This window comes from Podarcis vaucheri (genome assembly GCF_965113315.1).
Source record: "Podarcis vaucheri genome assembly, chromosome: 2".
Classification (NCBI taxonomy): domain Eukaryota; kingdom Metazoa; phylum Chordata; class Lepidosauria; order Squamata; family Lacertidae; genus Podarcis; species Podarcis vaucheri.
In genome coordinates, this window is record NC_138760.1 from 24,828,168 (window position 1) to 24,841,669 (window position 13,502).

Consider the following 13,502-nt stretch of genomic DNA (forward strand, 5'->3'; position numbering starts at 1 on the left):
TGTGACAAGCAGATCACAGCCAGATAATAACCAACATATTTCCACTTCAGGGTTCTGTCCCTGTGGCGGTGCCAGTGTCTGTTCCAAAAATCTCTTTCTGGGGTTTTGATAGTGCTGACAATGGAGAATATAATGGGGGAGATCTTCTCCCTCACCTACCCCACAAATACAAAGAATAATCTTAATCAAAGTTACTTAGATTAATCATGAAATATGTATGTGCCTTTTCAATGCATATTTATGGATGGTGGGGATTTCACTCGTGTTAATAACTATTGGAGGGGGTACTGAGTCCAGCTTAATGCAAAGCACACAAGTGTAACCTTGTTTATATGGAGTAAAACCCAGGGGGTGGCGCAAGGTTGGAGGAGGAGTTTGCTTCCCTTCGGCACCCAGTTTCCCTTTCATTCTCCTCCAACACAGCTTGTCCTTCTCTGTCAACACACCAGGTCTCAAACCAAGGCCAGTCCCTGAATACGCTGGGCTCAGCTTTCCTCAACGTCATGTGGCCCCATGAAATTGCAAATGGAAAGTGGCTCCTCTACCCACTGAAGCTGGAGCTATCGACCCAGCCGCAGCATCGCACGATCTGCAGCCCAAAACCCAACTCACTCAATCTGGCTCTGGTAGGTGCCGTGGGAACTTGACAAACAGGGGTTGCATGATAAGCAGGCAATGTTGATGATAGCAGTTGATGATAGCACTCATCTCCTCTCTTCCAGGCAGATGTGTCTTTGATTCTGGTACTAGTTGCCATGGGGTTGTTGTTTTTTTAAGGTTCATTTGTCGTTTTTATGATGAACATAAAAACAGTAGTCAGGTCCTCCCACTGCTGCCAGGTTCTTAATAAATACCTGCTGTGTGTAATAGTGAAAGCACAATTAATATTGTGTATTCATGATTTCTCCTAGGGATGTCCAAACATTGCCCGTTCTTTTTTTGCAGTTATTTCTGCCTTCCTGGGTGGGAAATTTATCTGTAGAAAGAGATGTGGTTTTTTGTTTTTGCATTGATACGAAGTGCACGGTTCCTGGTTTTTGTTGTTCCCTGTGTCGTATACACAACCGGCAGGTGGATGCAAAATAGATGTACCACTGGCCACTCATCTGTTCTTAGGATACCAGTGGACAGACAACTCTGCCATAGCCTAACTCCCTCCAGCAACTAACATGATGGGAGAGGAGGGGCTAGGATTGCTTCCTCTCCCAATCAATGAAGATTTGTTAACTGGTTAAATCACAGATCATTTTCTATCCACAAGGATTTGTTGTATGCTGTTTCCCATACCAAGACACGGTCAGGTTCTAATCACCTCTATTCAAAAGCCCCATTTTCTGGGCGCAGTTGGCCATGCGAAAGCATAGGGCTGACTTTGTTTCACATTCTTCCTAATTCAAAAGCAAAGACCTAATGTTAATCTATCAGGGGTCAGCAAACGTTTTCAGCAGGGGGCCGGTCCACTGTCCCTCAGACCTTGTGGGGGCCGGACTATATTTTGAAAAAATAATGAACGAATTCCTATGCCCCACAAATAACCCAGAGATGCATTTTAAATAAAAGGACACATTCTACTCATGTAAAAAGATGCTGATTCCTGGACCGTCTGTGAGCCGGATTTAGAAGGCGATTGGGCCGGATCCGGCCCCCGGGCCTTAGTTTGCCTACCCATGGTCCAATTCATCAATTTATGTGTGTGTCAGTTTGCTGGTGGTTTTTCTCTGCCTTGTGTCCGGTGTGTGTGTTTAATGGCTCCTTGACAGTTGCCTTCAAATCGGTTGCTTCCTTGAGGCAGCGGTGAGGACCAGTTTTTGGTTTGTGATCAGAAAACGACACGTTTCTAAAGTGTCCCCAATCCCTTGCTCTTTTCTTCAGGAGCCTCTTCACCAGGGTAGGAAGAAGCGAGAGGCGGAGCCGCCTGAGGTGCCTGCCAACCGGCCACTGACTTATTGGGGAAAGCAAAAAAATGTCACGTTGGTGAGTGAGATTTTTCACGTTGAAAGCATTACGTCTGCCGGCCCTCCACTCAAATTTTGCTGTCTCTTAACCCGTTTTTCATTAAACAACAACCTTAAACACCTGGGTTTTGATGGATCTCTGATGTATAGGATATAATTTCTGGCAAACCGACTGGTACTAAAATACTTGATGACTCTTTGTCTCATGCTTCAGGACTGTGCTGTGGGCACTGCTCATTGCCAGCTTTTCCAGTGTCCTCTCTACAGCTTTGACCGTTCAGCTGTGCTCAGCATCTGGGGCCGTCTCTGGAACAGCACCTTCCTAGAGGTTAGTTGGGCTCCTCCTGCTGGATATTAGATGAACAGCAATATGTGTAAACCTCTGGAGTAAAGGGACCCCTGACCATTAGGTCCAGTCGTGACCAACTCTGAGGTTGCAGCGCTCATCTCGCTTTATTGGCCGAGGGAGCCGGCGTACAGCTTCCAGGTCATGTGACCAGCATGACTAAGCTGCTTCTGGCGAACCAGAGCAGCGCATGGAAACGCCATTTACCTTCCCGCCTGAGCGGTACCTATTTATCTACTTCCACTTTGACGTGCTTTTGAACTGCTAGGTTGGCAGGAGCAGGGACCGAGCAATGGGAGCTCACCCCGTCGTGGGGATTCGAACCGTCGACCTTCTGATTTGGCAAGTCCTAGGCTCTGTGGTTTAACCCACAGCACCACCTGGTCCCTTAAATAACCTCTGGGGTAGACTGCGCAAATCAAGGACTTCTCCCTGCTCAGCTAATTTCAGGTTACCAATAATATGTTTTAGGGAGTACCTCCATGAATTGTGTGGCTTGGCTCACAGTGGTAATTGCTTGCAATCCTAGATGAGAGCGTTCCACTTAAAAGGGCCATTTAGAACCTAAAATGAAGTCATGCATTGGACGCGAGGGAACCCTTGCAATACTCATGGCAATGGTTTTCAGTATCCTAACTACAGGCTTGTCCATTCCCTGGGATAGCTCTGTTGGTAGCGCAGGGGACTCTTAATCTCAGGGCCATGGGTCTGAGCTCCACATTGGGCAAAAGATTCCTGCAGTGCAGGCGGTTGGACTAGTTGGCACTCAGGGTCCCTTCCAACTCTACAATCCTATGATGACTTTTGGTTGTTCTGAGCCCTCTTCCCTTTTGCCCTTAGGAGTACTATGACACGACATCGGTGGAAGTGATTGTTCGAGCCAGCATCACTGTGAAATCTACCATCCGCAACCTGGTTCTGAAGGATGCCACGGCGCAGGTACTGGAGCTCATTTGCCCCTTGCTATTTTCCTTGCGCAATCTGAAATACTTTGCAGCCAAGGACAGTTTGTATCTTTAGGTTGTGAACTGCCCTGTGATCTTTGGGCGAAGAGCAGCGTACAAATTTAATAAATGAATAAATGATTTCTAGTTATGCCTTTCTCACTGTTCCCCCCCCCCCCCGTTGCTGCTGCCGGGTCAGAGAGAAGAGGAATCTTAACTGAAATGATATGATTATTTATTTATTTATATTATTTATACCCCGCCCATCTGGCTGGGTTTCCCCACCCACTCTGGGCGGCTTCCAACAGAATATTAAATACAATAGTCTATTAAACATTAAAAGCTTCCCTAAACAGGGCTGCCTTCAGATGTCTTGTAAAGTCTGGTACAGTAGTTGTTTTTCTCTTTGACATCTGGTGGGAGGGCATTCCACAGGGCGGGCGCCACTACTGAGAAGGCCCTTTGCCTGGTTCCCTGTAACTTGGCTTCTCACAAGGGAACCGCCAGAAGGCCCTCGGCACTGGACCTCAGTGTCTGGACTGAGTTGATGGGGGTGGAGACACTCCTTCAGGTATACTGGGCCGAGGCCGTTTAGGGCTTTAAAGGTCAGCACCAACACTTTGAATTGTGTTTGGAAACGTACTGGGAGCCAGTGTAGGTCTTTCAAGACCGGTTTTATGTGGTCTCGGCAGCAGTTCCACTTCTTCCTGTCCCAGTAAAATATGCAATGCCCATTTAAAAAGGGAGGGGGGAAGGATACGAAAATGAGGAGTGAGATACTGTCCAAGAAAACCAGCCTTTTAAATCAGATACGGGCTTTTATGCACATAGCCCAGAGTGTTGCTAACAGTATTGGCATGGGATGCCATGCAGACTGAACCTCCTCCCTATGCAAATAGCATTAGCAGACTGTCCAAAGATACTACCAGTCTGTAAGCACCCTTAGTTTGATCACAGTCTTTTGTTTCAGAAAGTGCCAGTGATAGGGGTGCCTGTTCCTCGGAGAGGGAGGTGGTTTTACAGCTGAGCTGAGCAGTGGCTCAGGCTGCCATTCTTCACCACATTTTGGTTTGCTCTCTCACTTTCTGCAACCTTGCTTTCCCCCCCAGATCCCAGTGATGGTCTACTTGGATCCCAGCGTAGCCGTGGCACGAGGCGTGCCTTGGTGGATCATCCTCATTGCGGTACTAGCTGGGATCCTAGTGCTGGGGCTGCTCGTCTCCATCTTATGGAAGGTGAGCTGGCCTGGAGAAAGGGGCAGCGGTGACCAGGGTGGTTCTGTGGGGATTTGCCCCTCTTCCAGGGGTTGTGGACTCTCCTTCCTTGGAGGTTTTTAAGCAGAGGTTGGATGGCCATCTGTCATAGATGCTTTAGCTGAGATTCCTGCATTGCAGGGGGTTGGACTTAGATGATCTTCAGGGTCTCTTCCAACTCTACAATTCTACGATTCTGTGATGCTGGAGCAGAGTTTACAAGGTGGTTCCAGTTTACTTCATCACACTAAAATTTGAATCTGGACAACAAAGTCCATTATTGCAAATAATTGCCTTGATAAAGACCCTTGGAGATTATCCCCATTGCAACAAACGTCCAACCCCTAGAGGCCATTCCCCACAGCCGCAGAGCCCCGAGGTCACATTCTTTCAAAACAATTGGACTGTATCAGATGGGATTTACATTTTGAAGTTAACTGCCTGGTGGCAGGGAACCCAAAGCCTCTACCCTGTGGAGAATGATGGGAGATGGAGTCCGCTTGAGTGGTACCCATGAACACGGATGAGTCTTAGGATGCCATCCTGTTGCTGCTGCTCAGGCCTTTAGACCCCATCCCTGGAGACAGGTCATATGCAAAGCTGATAACGCCATTCATACTTCTCCTCGCTCCCAGTGCGGCTTCTTCAAGAGGACAAGCCGGGAATCCAAATACTCCACGAACTATTACCGGGCTCGGCTGGCCATACAGCCGTCTGATGCCGATAGGCAGGCCATGGAGGCCTAGCGGTAATGCCCGGCCTCGCCACCTGACTGACCCTCTGCTTGTACGTGTGTAGGAGTGAGGGCACAGATGTGGGAATGGGAATAACAAGTGATGGAGTGCTCTTAATGTGAGCTCACTAAAAATATTAGTGCATGTGCAAGCAAACAGCAGGCCAGTGGACTTCAAAGTATGCCCTCAGTGCACCCGGGAGTGTGTGTGTGTGGAGGATTTTGCAGATCGTAACATACAAGATTACCATTATTTTGTGCATGTGGATTTCTTGGTGGGTTGTGAGGATGTTGACTGTTAACAATACATAGCCATGAAATAATCCACAGATAGTCAAGGACTTCAGGAAGCAGTAGCACCAAAAGCCTAAATGCTGTTGGAAATGACGGCATGTGAGTGTGTAGCAGAATATAATTCTGCAAATGCCTTGAGAGTTGGGTGCATGCATGCAAAAAAAGCAGGAGTGTGAAGTACTTAGCTGCTACTCAGGTATATGCTCACAAGTGCAGATGACAGTCTACAAAATCCTCAGGCTAGTTAAGATAGCTGGTGCCTGGATGGCATTGCTGGGCACCCAATGAGGCCCCAAACCCACTGCAAACCCCTGAAACCCCCCAGCTCTACTGCGTGTTCTCCTTAGTGGCACTGCTTGTTCTAAGTAAGTCAGCAGCTAGAGGCAAGGACAAGGAGCTGCTGCCTCTCCTCTCTCTCTTTCTCTCTGGATGCACTGGATCCAAAGTGGGATGGCAAGTGGATGGACTGCAGTGACAGCAAGGAGGAGGTGGGCCCACTGAGGACATCCTGCCCCTGATCCCACCTAACTCTCAGATCGTGGAGCTGATACCGGGTTTGTGTGTGAATGTGCAAGGGATTAGAAACTATGTCACAACAGGGGCACACCCAGATGGTTTATGGGAACAGATACCCTAATTCAGCACTTCTGAACCTCCAGTGTCCAGACATGCAGGTCCTTCTATCTGGTCTTGCTTTTATCTCCTCCATCCCTGCAAGCTACCACAGCTGACAGGATGTGTACTGCCAAAACGCCTGGCTTCCCATTAGGACTGTCAGAGTATCTGCCTTTGTCCAGAATATTTCCTGTGCTGTAGTAGCGTTGGGGAACCTGTGACTCACCAGATGTTGATGGGACACTTTCTTCCACCAATGCTAGCCAGCATGACAGAGGGCCAGGAATGATAAGAGCAGTAGTTCAACGACATTTGGAGGGGCACAGGTTCCACCCTACAAGCCCAGAATATGGTAAACGTCCCCCTGGATGTGGTGCAAAAGTGCAAGACGTTTTTCAGTAATCTGCTAGCAAATGCACACAGGAGGGGAAATCTGTAGATGGCTGCAAGGGGGTGAGAGTGCCCTGATGAATGAATCCTCACGAGTGTTTGTGAGTGTCAAAAGTGCATGCTAATAGGCTATGTCTTCCCAATGCATGGTGTGTGGTGAACAGGGGATGAAGAACGGGGTCTGGAGAGGACCCATGGGAACATACATCATCACCGCTGGTTACAGCTCCTGGATGCAGCCCATGGGTTGGTGGCAAAACAGCGGGCATCCTTCCCTGCCTTCCAGCAGTTCCATTAGGGAATCTGTTTGTTACTTTCATAGATTGAATATTGTGGCTTCTTCTTCCGCAGCTTGGCTTCTTCAAACGTGCCCGCTACCATGAAGACAAGGTGCCGCAGTATCACGCAGTCAAGATTCCTCACCAGGAGCGCCAGCTTTTCCGGGAGGAGAAGACGGGCACCATTACCAAGAAGGACTGGGTCACTAACTGGAATGCGGAGGGCGATGGTCACGTTCCTGTCTCGGCCTAGATACATCCCTGCCCTGGCCTCCCTGTGGCATGCTTCTGATTGGCAGAGAGAGCTGCTACTGGATAAACCTTTGTGTTGGCACCAGCCTGGCTGATAGTAGGGTTCCTTGCCTGCTCTCCTCTCTGGAAGATCTGCGGACACTGGACTGCCCGTTTCTTGTGGGAGATTCAGCAGAGATTCAGGGGGACACGTGCTTAACCATGGAGGTTATGGTGACAGATTCTGCAAGGCCAAAGGTTGCTAAGGATATTTTTTTCTGGTATTCTGCTTTTCCTTGCAAAGCTGGGTAGCAGCCGATGCAGAAAACTGAACCAGCAGTAGGAGGAACCCTCTATTTCTAGTTCCCTAAAGCGTTATCTGCTGGGAACAGAACTTTGTATTTTGCTGCTGAGAGTTGGAATAGCATCTGTCACTGTCTACCCCACTGCAAATGGGGCATACATTTGCTACAAGACCTGATTCTTTGGGAAAGAGAAGAACCTAGATTCCTTGGGTGTGTTAGAAGGGTTCAAAGCCAAAAAAACACACACACCCAACCACCCCTGGTGAAGAAGACGAGAGATTCCCCCTTCCTGAGCAAGATCACTTTCTTCATGCTAGCTTTTTGTAATTTATTTTGTCTAACTAATATTGGAGAGCCTTGATGCCTGAAGTTGAGAACTAGGTTGGGTTTAAGACAACATGCTTTAGTGCAGGAGTGAATAACCTGCAGCCTTTTGTATGAGGTTACACTCAAGCTCCCATCAATCCCAACCAGTGCTGCCAAAATGGTGTAGGATGATGGGAAATTGTAGTCCAGCAACATCTAGAGAACCACATGTTCTCCATCCCTGGTGTAATAACAGAAGTTCTTCAATAACGTTGGTGGCTCTCTGGTATGGTTTGCAGCTTTCTCCAAAAACAAGGAAGGCTATTGTCATTCTGGAAGGATATCAATGCCAGTCTTAATCATATGCTAATAACCACAGCCTGGGTAGGGGACAAAGTGGCAAGGGCAGGGCCTGCAGGAAAAACATTTTTAAAAATTGTGCCACACAATGAATGCAGAAGGATACCTCCCAGCCCCTTCGCTCTCTTCCTCGGTCACCATATGGCAGTGGCAACTTCAGTTGGGTTGTCACACATGCGCACTTACACACACACACACACACACACACACACACACAGACCTCCTTCCTTGGTGGCCTAGACAACTCCCCTACCTCTTTGCTGACAGTTCCTTCTTTGTAACTTTGGTAGGCAGTGACCTGCCTCGCTAGGGTAGTGTGAGGATGGTGAGCAGGATAAGCAGAAGACTTCACAGCCCTTATTGAAAACGTCACTGAAATTTTGGATGATAAAAATGGCAGCCAGGGTCAAGCCCCCTACCCTTCTCTACCACACCCTCCAACATTTCTCCGATGAAAATAGGGACGTCCCATTCCATAATGATGATTTTACTATTTATAGCCCACACTTCTTACTGGGTTGCCCCAGGCACTCCAGGCAGCTTCCAACATATATAAAAACATAATGAAACTTTTTTTAAAGAAAAAGAAAAAGAAAAAACCCTTACCTATACATTCTGACAGCTCAGGGCTCAGTTAACCCTCTAACATTTCTCCAGTGAAAATAGGGGCATCCTAAGGAAAAGTGGGATATTCCGGGATCAAATCAGAAACTGGGATGGTTTCTAAATCAGGGACATCCCTGGAAAATAGGGACACTTGGAGGGTCTGATCTGTTGAACCACACTGTTGACGTAGATGTTTAATGCAGGAAGAAAATGGATTTCTTTAAATCATAAAGTATCAGAAGTTGGTGGGTATAGGAGACACTGGGTTCCCAGTATCCTTACTAAAAGGGTTCACTGCTCTAGAACCCCTTCTGACCACTCTTCAAGAAGAACAGGTGCCAATAACCCTTTTTTTACTGGTGCCCTTAGATCCTACATTCAACTCCATGCTTTCCAACAAGCTGTGCCTTTTCCAAGGTCGGGGTGTGTGTGTTAATACTAATCTGAATTTTGCGGGAAGGACTGTCCCTTCCAATCTCTTGTCAGACGCAAATGGTGACAATTTGCAGACGGCCATTGCTTTCAGATCTACCTTTTTGTGATTGTTGATTGTAAAATAACAAAACTACCGTTCCCAGGATTCTCTGCGACTGTTAAAGTGGTATAAAGAGTGTTTTAAGTGTAGGGCGTGTGGATGTGACCAGAATCACTAGTGGGTAGAATAAGGTGTGGAAAATGCAGGGCAAGAGCTTTCCACCTTGGAGCATTTACTGAAACTCATAAAAGCAAGACCTTGCAGCAAACCCATTCAACCCACTGTTAAATGGCTTTTGGAAGGGAGGCCAGAGTTAGTGCAGTAGAAACGGCAAAGGACTATGGCATCTCAAAAGACTACAGATCCACCGAAGCATAAGGTCTCCAGTCCACACTCCAGTTTATGCCACGCAATAAATCTGGTAATCTTTATTGTGCTGCAAACCTCTTTGCTGTTAAATGACTGCTGTGATCAGGGTCTTGGCTGCAGTGGGTTTATGTTGCATTTCTCAGAAGGTTGGCAGCAAAATGAAAGTGCCTGGCTGATAAAGGGAACACAACTCCCCTACTTGGGCTAAGAGAAAAGAAGGGAAACTCCCAAACACAACCTCCTGCATGGTATCTGGATTACGCTGCTTGAAAAACACAGAAGGCGCCTGCGGATTGAAAACCAGCCGCCTGCTGATGAAGTGTAATACGTTAAGCATGAAACTTCTTAATAACATCTGGACAGAAATCCCTCAGGGTGACATTCAGTTGCAAGGGACCCTGAGAAAAGGCTGCAGGCACACTTGGGTTGTTTATTTTTCCTTGTCATGCTCCCAAACAACTGCATGTTATGCCAAAACACAACAGCTATGATGGAGGGGCTCACAGCATTCACACTCCCAAGAAGGCCTTGGATCTCCCATAGCTGGAACCTTGGATTCAAACAGAAATCAAGCATTTCTCTCTCTCTCTCTCTTTGGCTTTCCATCCTGCTGCTTCCAGCTTCCAGCTCTGAACAAGGGTCTTTGTTTTTCCAGCTACCAGACAGTTAAGGGAGGGGGCCTACCAATTTGTCTTAATGGAACCATTTGCTGGATCCATTTGCTGGATCCAAAACGTGCAACAGAAGACGCTATTGAAACCACAACAATTGCACTGAGGATTTTAGCCATAAATAAAATTAGTTCACATGGTAACATCAGCCCAGCATATGGCAGAGAGAGCAAATTTACTGCCCATACATGACTTGGGGCTGGGTGTGCAAGAGGGACAATCAATTAGGCAGATGGAGCAACTGAGGAACTTGAAGGAACCGATTCCAAAAGCTCAGCTACCCTGATTTTGGCACTTCCTCTGTAGGGACCCAGATCTGTTATAATAGGGTACCTTACAAGGGTTTTTGGACGACACCTCCCATCATCCCTTGCTTTTGGCTATTTTGGCTAAGACTGATGGGAGTTGGGAGTCCTCCATATTCGGCGGGCACCAAGTTTGCTTCCCCTGTGTAAAAATGTGAACTATTTCACAAATGAACAAACCATTTGCAATGTGCGCCTATAAGCACCTCAATTTCCCTCTCTGTTTATTTGCCTCAGAAAGGCAACATGCTCACCTATGTGCTCCAGAAAGTGCTGCTGAAAGTGTAACTGGTGGTTGGAGTTATTGACAGATCTGGCCCTTTAGTGCACATGACAATAAATAAATAAAGTTCCAGGTCGTTAATACAATCCTATATAGCTGTTCATTGCAAAAATGACCTGCTTATTCTCTGGCTCTACTTTCTGGAATATTGTGAAAACTATTCTAGCAGAAGGAGACTAACCATCATTTAAAGAGTGGGTGGGGATTAATGGCAGCAAGCCTAGAGGAAGCTAGGAAAAAGCAAATATGATCAAGACTAATTCACAGCAACATATGGACAAGATGTAAACAAAGCTTATATTTAATGTACAGCCCCACCTGCCTAGAGAGACAGGGTGAGTTACAGCAATTTAAAAAAATCTTGTTTAAAAAAGTCTTATATTCAGGACTATTTTTCAGCTTGCGCTCACTAGCGCTTAGCTCCTGACCTTTCAGGTGGGCACCATTGCCATTCTAAGAGAACAAGAGAGAAGTTCATGGTCGACGTTATCTAGAAAAATAACACTGCATATATACATATTCACACTTTATACTCTTAATTAATGCATAACATATCTTGTATATACACAAACAAAAGTACTGTGTGAGCTGCCCTGGTGAAAGATTTTGAGGTGCAGTTGTGACATAATGCTATATCAAATCATGACTCTGCAAATGCAATAGGTTTCCTTCTTCAAACAAACCATAAGCTTGTCCAACCAAGAATGTGTTGGAAACAGTGGCGTAGCGTGGGGGGTGCCAGGGGTGCCAGCCGCACCGGGCGCAACATCTGGGGGGGCGCGCTTGCTGCCTCCGGACTCGCCGAAGAGCCTCCGGCGCAGGCTGTAGCAGAGCCCCATGTCTCACGGAACCGATGAGCTGTGCGCGCGCCCGGGCTGAAGGCGCCCGGCAGGCAGCTGCTCTCAGCGCTCGCCGCGGAGGACGCGCCAGGCAGCCCCTCCTCACAGCCCCGCCTCCGCTGCTGCTGCAGCAGCTGCTGGGCCATGTTGCATTTTCCTCGCCTCTCTGCCCCCCTCCTCCTCTGGGCAAGCGGCGTCGTTTGGGCGGCAGCGCCAGCGGCAACTCGCCTCAGATCGGCAGGTTAGGGGTTAGGGGGGGCGCAAATTACTTGCCTTGCCCCGGGTTAGGGGGCGCAAATTACTTGCCTTGCCCCGGGTGCTGACAACTCACGCTACGCCGCTGGTTGGAAATCCTTGGAAACTACGACCCAAGTCTGGGGCAAGTACTCTGGTGAGAAAACCCCAGCAGAGTTCTAACATGGCAAAACATGGAGCCAAGAAAAGTGTGGAAATATTTTAAAATGTGCCCTTTCCAGTGAGTTCCGAAATGTCCCCTTTAATAGTCATTTCCAAAGTATCCCACTTCCCTAGCCTGTTTGATAAATTATAAAATGGTTTACTTACAAAACTCTTCAAAGGTCAGTCATGTGCTTTTCCATACAGCAGTCAGAAAAAGATGCACAGGCTTTAAAACGTAGCTGACTTTCCAAAACTATTGGTATAGAAGAGTACTTGTTTCAGACTCCATTCTAGTCTGAAAAAGGCTGGTAAAAGCCAGGCAGCTGGAGGGAGCAATCTGTGTGGAAACGTTTATATAATTTAGCAGAGTTTAAACGATCCCCTGTTTGAGTTTATGCAACGACAAGCAGGTTGCTAACTCGTTTGAGTCCTATCGATAATTATTTACCTTCCTGGTTGATAATCCCTTTCTGCCCCTCTTAAAGAAAACACACATGAATCTGAATCATATTAACATAAACTACTTTACTATCATATTCATTCAGGTTTACAGAGCTATTCCTGAAGGCAGGCTTAGTTTACATAGAGGCAGTTAGTCCTCTCTTGGAATGTTGGACTTGACTGACAGCTTTATATCCCACAGTCCAGAGCTGCTCACACGCCAAATTCACATGCAGAGGTGAGCAGAAATGGCATACGGTAGGCTAAGCTTGGCAGGACAGCTGACTCTACTGCATTAACCCCTTATTGTATTAATTAGACTCAAGCATGCTAGTTATTAGAGGGTGGCTACCCTACAGAATAGGGACGCGGGTGGCGCTGTGGGTTAAACCACAGAGCCTAGGACTTGCTGATCAGAAGGTCGGCGGTTCGGATCCCCGCGACGGGGTGAGCTTCCGTTGCTTGGTCCCTGCTCCTGCCAACCTAGAAGTTCGAAAGCACGTCAAAGTGCAAGTAGATAAATAGGTACTGCTCCGGCGGAAAGGTAAATGGCATTTCCGTGCGCTGCTCTGGTATGCCAGAAGTGACTTAGTCATGCTGGCCACATGACCCGGAAGCTGTATACCGGCTCCCTCGGCCAATAAAGCGAGATGAGTGCCACAACCCCAGAGTCGGTCACGACTGGACCTAATGGTCAGGGGTCCCTTTACCTTTACCTTACCCTACAGAATGAACCTTGGTTATAACTTGTGGTTTGTCTGGAGGAACACAGCTATACAGTGGTACCTCGGAAGTCGAACAGAATCCATTCCGGAAGTCCGTTCTACTCCCAAAACGTTCAGAAACCAAGGCGCAGCTTCCGATTGGCTGCAGGAAGCTCCTGCAGCCAATTGGAAGCTTTGTAAGTTGCGTTGGATGTTCGGGTTCCAAAGAACATTTGCAAACCGGAACACTAATTTCCGGGTTTGCGGCGTTCAGGAGCCAGAACTTTCGACTTGCAAGGCATTTGGGATCCAAAGTATGCCTGTAAAGCCACAAATACAGTGGTACCTCGGGATGCGAACAGGATCTGTTCTGGAATGCAAGACGCGACGGTGCGTGCGT

The 13,502-nt window shown here is 47.5% G+C and overlaps 1 protein-coding gene across 7 annotated transcripts in view; it reads left to right on the forward strand.

Moving 5' to 3' along the window:
* Positions 1 to 9,522, forward strand: part of ITGA7 (integrin subunit alpha 7) — a 96,909-nt gene extending 87,387 nt beyond the window's left edge. For 5 of the 7 annotated variants that reach the window (XM_082212395.1, XM_082212396.1, XM_082212401.1 and 2 more), the window contains 6 exons: positions 450 to 626; positions 1,873 to 1,974; positions 2,170 to 2,283; positions 3,142 to 3,240; positions 4,355 to 4,480; positions 6,882 to 9,522. In XM_082212395.1, coding sequence (XP_082068521.1) covers positions 450 to 626; positions 1,873 to 1,974; positions 2,170 to 2,283; positions 3,142 to 3,240; positions 4,355 to 4,480; positions 6,882 to 7,061 — 798 coding nt within the window. In that variant the 3' untranslated portion in view covers positions 7,062 to 9,522. Of the gene's footprint in view, positions 1 to 449; positions 627 to 1,872; positions 1,975 to 2,169; positions 2,284 to 3,141; positions 3,241 to 4,354; positions 4,481 to 5,133; positions 5,285 to 6,881 lie in introns of all 7 variants that reach the window. The other 2 variants (XM_082212397.1, XM_082212398.1) reach the window with 2 other exon arrangements.
* Positions 9,523 to 13,502: the final 3,980 nt, after the last annotated feature.